The sequence below is a fragment of the Gymnogyps californianus genome, chromosome 24, assembly GCF_018139145.2.
Source record: "Gymnogyps californianus isolate 813 chromosome 24, ASM1813914v2, whole genome shotgun sequence".
Classification (NCBI taxonomy): Eukaryota; Metazoa; Chordata; class Aves; order Accipitriformes; family Cathartidae; genus Gymnogyps; species Gymnogyps californianus.
Genome location: NC_059494.1, coordinates 395,149 through 402,874, shown reverse-complemented (window position 1 = coordinate 402,874; position 7,726 = coordinate 395,149). Strand labels below are relative to the sequence as shown.

Below are 7,726 nucleotides of genomic sequence, written 5' to 3'. Positions count from 1 at the left end.
GCGCTCTCCGCCAGCAGCGCTCAAGGTCGCGGGTGGAGGCAGGACGGGAGAGCCCAGCCTCCCCCACCACTGCCCGGGGAGCAGCCCCCTCCCCTCCCCACTCCCAGAGGGGGGACCCGAGGACGGGGTCCCCAGGGACAGCCAGGGCCACCCACCCCGGTGCCTCCGTGGACCAGGCTGCGGTCCCCGTTTCGGGGGTGCGCAGGGCAGCGGCTGCATGCATGTCGGACCCCAGCAGCGCGGCCGTGGTGGAAGGAGCCACGGCGGCTCCCGGCGCAGCAGATCACGTACAGCTGCAGCTGGAGCCGGCATCGCCCGCAGCCCCGGTCAGACGGTGCAGGGGGCGGGCGGCCGCCTTTGCCTTCGCCTCTGCCTGGGCTGCACGGCTCCTCCACCGCCTCCGCCCTCTCCTGCCTCACCCCCGTCCTTCTCTCCTTTCTCCTTGTCCCCATCTTCTGGGCCGCCGATGACCTTTCCGAGCATCCGCAAGGTCACAGCAGCCCCGTCCTGGCAGGACCATGCGGAGGGGACCCCGGCCCCTTGCTCCCTGCCTGCCCCGTGTCCCGGCACTGGCCTGGGGGGGCAGGAGGGGAGGATGCTCCTCAGTGCCACGCACACAGACACACAGGACCCTTGCCCACAGGTCTCCGCTCAGCCCACCCGGCCACGCTGCCCGCCCCAGGCAGGAGCCCCCGGGAGCTGCAGGCTGACGGGCAGGGGGTGCCCTGGCCACGCTGCCAGGGACGAGGGATGAGGGGGAGACCCCCTGCACACAGGAACGGGAGATGGGCCGGATCCATCCCCACCCACCCCCCCCCCGTGCAGATTAGCGCAGGACCAGAAGGAGCCGAGCATCCCAGCTCCTGACCTTTCTCCAATGACACCTTCCCCATGTGAGACGTTGCCGTGGCAACCGTGAGTGATGTCACTGCTGCACAACGATGACTTCACACCCAGGGCCGTCTCCAGGGTATCCTCGCCAGCTGCAGCACGGAGGAGCGGGCTGCACTCCCCCCGCACCCCCACGGGTGAGCTCTGGCCACCGGCACCGAGCGGCTCCAGCGCCCCACAACCCCCCGCGGGCAGCGAGGCCGCAGCCGTGGTGGGCCCTGCCGGAACTGCCGGGCTGCAGCCGCATGGCACGACCCCCCGGAGATGCCGGCATCGGCAGAGCCACTGCTGGGGCTGGGGCAGCCCACGGCGGCAGCACCGCGCCGGATCTGTCCCGCAAACCCCCGGCAGCTCTCGCTGCAAACTGACCCTGCTGCACAAAGCGAATCCCATGGGGGCATGAGCCAGGCAAAGCTGTGAAGAACAAAGATTAAATAACCATGCCAGCTGGGCAAAACTCTCCACTGGCTCAAATCCCTTTGCAATCTGGCTGAGCCAGGGCAGAATTTGGCCTGCTGAGACAGATAAACTGCTCCTGATCCCCCCAACACACACGACCGACTCTGTGCGATCTCTTTGGGGACCTGGGTGCAATGCCAACACTTTCTTCCTTGGAGGGCAGTGTGTGCATAGAAAAAAAGATCCAATCCAGGCTACTAAAAATATCTGAAAACAAATTAATTAGGATCCTCGGCACCCCCTCCCTTGCTTCTGACCCAATTGAACGACAGCGATGATGACAGAAGATGCCGAAAGCCTCTGCGAGCGGGGGCTGCTGCGTTCCTGCTCCATCGCCTGCCCAAAGCGGTGCCGCCCCGCAGGTCCTGGGCAGGAGCCAAGTCGGGGCTGAGCCCCCCCACCGAGTGCCAGGAGCCCCACCACGCTCCTGCCCCTGCGACCCCGGAGCATGTTCCTCCGCAGAGCTGCCACCTCTCCAGCACCTCCAAAACCCTGACGAAGACCCCGAGGCCAGAGAGGCGTGGGGCAATCCCAACGGCCGCACCAGCAAAGCCTCCCCGTCCACCCGCTGTTACTGCCCGGGAGGGGGCCAGGAGAACCCCCCGAGCCATCCAGGGGGGCACGGCCGCAGGACACCAGGGACGTCCCTGCTCAGCTCCACCACCGGCACACAGAGCTCCGGGGGGCTGCTGGGGATGATCCAGCCGCCTCCATGCGCTTGGTGCAACGCGTCGCTCCCCTCTACGGTGATCCCATCGACCGGGCACCGAGCTGCCCACTCGCCAGCCTGCCCGGGTGGACAAAGCTCCCCGAGACCCCGCTCTGTGGCAGGTGCCCCCGAGGGCTGAGCCCCTCGGCCTGGACCGGGGCCCCGGCTGCAAACGGCCGGGCTGCCCGGCGGGCGGGAGCAGTGTGGGATCAGCGCGGGATTGGTGTGGGATCGGTGCAGGATTGGTGCTTCGCAAACTTGCACTAAATACTCATATTCTAAAAACGAGGTCGCTCGTAGAAGTGGGTTAAGAAGCCAGTGGCAGAAGTTTGCCCAAGCCGAGCGAGCAGCGAGGTGCGGTGCCCAATGTGCCGTCCGTACCCCCGCGTCCCAGTACAGCCAGTTGTGATGAATGACTGGTGCTGCTCTCCCCTGGAAAAGCCTTTTACCCCGGGGGTCCCTGGGGAGGGGAGAGGGGATAAAGGCTTTGCAAACTGCTCAAGGACCCAAACCTTCACAGTCCCCCCAGTCGGTCGCAGCCTTTCTTCCCTGATGACCGAGCGGTGGCTTTCAGCACCCCCCAGGTCCGACCGCCCCACACTGATGCTACAGAGGGGGGGAACAGCTCCCCGACACCCTCACCAGAAGGAACAGTAACACCGGGACCAGCAGCAGTGTGCAGCACTGGCACGCACCTCGGGAGCGACAGCAGCTGGCGAGCCCGGTCCCTCTGCTCAGGAGCCCCGATGGTGGCACCAACAGGTCGGTGGCACCATCCAGGCAGCAGCAAAGCCCCAGAAACCATTTTAAGTCCAGAAGAGGAAGGCTCCGGCCCAGCAGCACCAGGGACACATGCTCTGGATGCGGTTTTGCCCCCGATTCAGGTGCAGGACCGGCTCTTGCAACAGAAATTTGCCAGCAGCGAAAACCCGGGGCTCAGCCCCAGCCCCGCGCCTCGTGGAAGGCTGCGAGTGCCGGGCTGGCAGGAGGGGATGCCGGCGTAGCCTTATCGGGCAGCCCCGCGGTGGTCATGGGGAGACAGGCACCGCCACCACCACCACCACCACCGAATCACCGGCTGCGCGCAGCTCTCCGCATCCAGCAAGGCGGCTGGGCTGAATCCTCCTCCCGGGCTTACGCAAGTCTCTCACCATGCAAGCAGGAGAAGGGATCGACCGCGGAGCTGGAGCACCCGCTCCCCGGTGCCCAGGCTCCTGTGCCCCCAGGAAGCACCCACTCCCCCTGGGAACGCCACCGGCCTCCTCCTTGGCCCTGGCCCTGCGTGTGTCTCTGCCCCCGAGGCCTCACAGCTCCCCCGGCCCCGCACGTGCCCCTGCCTGGCTCCCCTGTGCGTACAGGGTGTAAAGATGGGAGCCAGACCAGCAACGTGCCCCAGGTCACTGCGAAACGAGGGCTGGATGTGGCTCCCCAGCTCCCAATCCTGCTCCAAGAGCAATACCCCAGTTGCAGAAACACCAACAGAAATAATGAAAAAGTCGATGGTAGCTGGGTTTTCCCCTCCCATCGATAAAGACCAGAAGCAGCGAAGACAGAGAAGACAACTGACACAGCACCCGAAAGGAGGTGGCTCTGCTTGACACTGTCTACTTCAGCGTACAATTGACAAGGTCTCTTATCAGATTTGCAGCTCGGGATCTCAACCAGCCACCCAGGCTGCTTCCCAATAATTCAATATTTATGTAAATAGCAACTTTCATTCCTGGAGCAAGTCTGCCCCTGAATTTTGCATGAATAATCGCAGCGCTGTGCCCATGAGGAGACAGGATCTCTAAACGACTCCGATTATGAAATGATGTCACATATGCAGATGGGTAATGATTTTATCTTAAGATGGGAAAATGGGTTTTGCAGGGCAAACAGGGCTGGGTTCATGCTCCATTATCATTACTAGATAAACGTAATTTTTTTTTTTTTTAAGGCAGGACCAATGTGGAATAGATGGACACACGTCCTCAACATGCACAAGCAGAACGGGCTCCTCACAACCGGGCTTTCAGCCCTGCGTTGAGCCGATCCTGTTTATGTGCACATTTGTAGACCCAGACGATGCCGTGGCTCTGCCTGCAGCTCCTCCCCACTGGGCAGGGAACTCTCCTACGCCACTTGCAGCATCAAAACACAGGCAGCAGCTCTTCCCCAATGGGTTTCAAGTCTTGATAGCGACTCCGGGAGGGATGAAGCCAGCGCGGGGCAGGCCAGCCAGGGTGACTCCCCAAGGTCACCCCAGCATGGACCGGCGCCCGCCCGCCCGCCCACCGCAAGCACCAGCCCAGGGAGCGACGCTGCTCCGCTCCAGGGAAGCCTCTGAGGCCTCGCTCCCACCACGGGCTCACCGCAGGGAGACCCTGCTCTCGGCAGCACCGCAGGCTCTGCCGCCGGGACCGCGGCGCTGCTGGTTCGGAGAAGCGGGGCAGGCTCCGGCCCCGGTGCAGTCAGGGCAAAGGACGGCGGGGCCAGGCCGTCACCCCGCTCCCAGCCTCCCCCAACAGCCCGCAGCTGCCGAGGGTGAAGTGGAGCACGGGCAGCGTGGCAGGGGCAGAGGCCCCTGGCTCGGCAGCCCCCGCGTGCCGGGGATTCGCGTGGCACTGCCACACCTGCCCAGTCACGGCAGGGACGGCGGAGCTCCCTCCACCATGGGACCGGCGATGGCCACGTGGTGCAGCCGCCCCTCACCCTGGCTCTGCAGCAGAACCTGGTGCCCAGCCAGCGAGCCAAGGAAGGTGCTCCGACCGATACCCACGGCGGGTTCCCCATGGGAACGTCTGCCGCAAGGGCGCAGGACCCCTGTGCAGGAGGTCAGCCCTGAGAGGAGGCTGAGGGCCTCTGGTTGCTCCTCTGGAAGATGCCAGATCAGCCCAGGAGCAGCACGCGAGGGCGGGAGCAGGAGGTGCAGGCGCTGGCCCCTGCTTTGAGCCCACCCGGCCAGAGCAGACCCCACCACCCATGGCCACCTCCGCCTGCCCTGGGGACCCCTGTGCCGGTGGGGACCCATCAGTGCCAGCGGTGAACAGATTCCGGGGTCTGGCTCAGCAGCGTCCCCCACACCAGCACCCAGCGAACCCTCCCTCGAGCCTCCCCAAACCACGCACCAGAACAGCAACAGAACAACTCGGAGCCGAGCCCCTGGTCTCCCCCAGCCCCTGGCCAAAGGCCCCCCAGCCCCTTTGAGGTCGCTGGACCAGGGGCCCTTGATGGCTGGCTCACCAGTGATGCCAGTGGGGTCTCAGTCACCCATCCCTGCAACGTGCCGTGCCGCCTGCCCCAGCCGGTCGAGCCATGCATCCCTCCCAGCAGCTTCCATGCGACCTGGGAAGCATTTGCCAGTTCTGAGCTCCCCCAGGGCTCAGGGGGTGGAAAGGAGATGGAGCCGCAGACTCTTTTTCCCCTGGTTTGCCATTCCTCGGCTGGAAGCCGCACAGGCTGGATCTTGGGGACTCTGGTCCTCTTGGGAGCAAGACGAATCCCTCCTCAAACTCCCTGAATCTTAGGGACAGGATCAGGCCTCCTTGGGGGAGGGGGAGCCTTTCACGAAGCTCTGCTTGGCAGCGGAGAGAGCAGCTTGTCCTCCGGCCCAGACCCCCGGCCCTGCGTGGGGAGGGTGACACCTTCCCCCGGGGCGGTTTGGGGGCAGAGGCAAAGCCCGGTGGGGCTCCAGAGGGTCCGTGCCGGGCCGAGCCGCCTGAGGCCCCGGGAAGGACGAGGGGATGCCCTTGCCCGGACACCCCCCCCCCCGCCAAAGCAGAGGGCTCTTGGCATCCCCGGATGGACTGCTGCTCCGCTGGGGAGGGGGATGCCCAGCCGCCAGCCCCTCCCTGCACACAGGCTGCATCCGCGCTGCCACCTCCAGCACAGCTCAAGGTGCCCTCTCCCAGGGCACGGCTCGGCTCGGCCTCCCCTTCCCCCGCCGGCGGGGCCGGCCCCGGGCTCCGCTCGCCCCCCGTGTGTCCCCCCCCCGTCCCCGGATGCACCGGCCCGGCCCGATGCACCGGCGCCGCGGGATGCAGCCGGGCGCGGAGCCCCGCGGGGTCCCGGGCGCGGCGCTCGCCCCCCGCCCGGCCGGGCGCGCACCTGAAGTCGCTGTAGGGGTGGATGATCCAGGCCCCCGCCGACTTGACGCGCTCCTGCTCCCGCTCCACCGCCTTCTGGGAGCCGAACATCCGCAGCGAGAACTTGTTGACGCCGGGCTGGAGCATCGCCCCGAACTGCCGCTGCATGAAGCTGGCCTGGCTGCCGCGGGCCTCCTCGCCCGCATCCTCGCCCGCGCCCTCCTCGGCCGCCTTGGCCCCGCCGGGGGACGCGCCGCCGCCGCCGCAGGAGAAGGAGACCTTGGGCTCCCGGGGCGGCTCCGGGCCGGGGCTGCGCGGCGGCTCCCCGCGCCGGCACTCGCCGTTCGGGGACCCCTTCCCGCCGCGGCCCCGCGCCCGCCCCGCCGCCGCCGCCGCCGCCGCCGCCCCGCCGCGCTTGGCCGCCTCGGCCGCCTCCTCCTCGGCCGCCGCCTCCCCGCCCGCCGCGCCGCGGCCCGCCCGCATCCTGCCGCTGCCGCCGCCGCCGAGGCCACCGGCGGCCGAGTGGCGCCCGCCGCCGCGGCGGGGGCGGGCCGGGGCGGGCCGGGGGCGGGCGGCGGGGCCGGGCTGCGGGCGGGCGGCTCCGCAGCTCCCCCCGCCGGCACAAGCCCTGGCCGGCGGGACCGGCGACCGGGACCGCCCCGCTCCGCCCGACGGCCCCAGCCCTCGGCAGCGCAGCCCCCGGTGCGGTGCGGTGCGGTGCGGTGCGGGGCCGGGCGCTCCCCCCGCGGGGCTCCGGGGCCCGACGGCCCTTCCGCCCCGCCGGGGAGGGAGCGCTTCGGGCGCTGCCCCGTGAAAAACCCGTTCGCGTCCCTGCCCCGGCCCCCGCTGCCTGGCGGCTCCGGGCGGCCCGAGCCCACCCCCGGCCCGGGGACGGACCCCACAGCCCCGCCGGGCACGGAGGCTTTGTCCGGACGGGGAAGACGCGGCTTCGCCCTCCCACAGCCCCGGCCAGCCCGTCCCCTCGCCCCCAGGGCTGAGCCCCCCCCCCACCGCACCGGTGGCGGGAGGAAGCGCCCGGGGTGGGCGCAGGGATGGAGACCCGGGACTGACACCCCGGGACAGGGCGGCTCCTGCGTGTCCCAGAGATAACTCGGGCCAGCAGCCGCAGCCGGACACCCGCACCTACGCCAGGCGCAGCCGGGCCCGATGCTCTGGGTGCCGGGAACAGGTCGGTGGGACCAGCGCCTCCTGCCCTCTGCCCTGGGACCGTGCCGTTCCCGCTGCAGCTTCCCCAGGCTGCGAGGCGTCGGAGCACACCGGAGCGAGGAGGCCGGGTGAGCCCCGAGCACCCGCAAACCGCCGGACACAGGACCAGAGCTGCCCAGGGGACACGGCTCTCGCAGCCCTGGCCCTGCAGGCCCACGGCAGGGCAAGACCCGTCCCGGGTCATGGTGCCACACGGGCGACGCGGCCGCGGCGGGTGGCACCATCTGCTGCCCACGGTGCGGAAACACAGCCGGGCAGTGCACGCGTGCTCCCACGCTGGCCACGGCTGGAGCCAGCCCTGCTCCGTGCCCGGGGTGGGGAGCCGGCACCCACAGCCCCCCCCCCCCGCCGAGCCCCATGGGAGGGGACACCC

General features: G+C 68.7%; 1 protein-coding gene across 1 annotated transcript in view; it reads right to left on the bottom strand.

Moving 5' to 3' along the window:
- PALM (paralemmin) overlaps positions 1-6,273 on the bottom strand; it is a 12,876-nt gene extending 6,603 nt beyond the window's left edge. The window contains exons 1-2 of the mRNA XM_050910769.1: positions 6,149-6,273; positions 2,441-2,519 (exon numbers count right to left, since the gene is read on the bottom strand). Coding sequence (XP_050766726.1) covers positions 2,441-2,519; positions 6,149-6,273 — 204 coding nt within the window. The remainder of the gene's footprint in view (positions 1-2,440; positions 2,520-6,148) is intronic.
- Between the last annotated feature and the right edge of the window lie 1,453 nt (positions 6,274-7,726).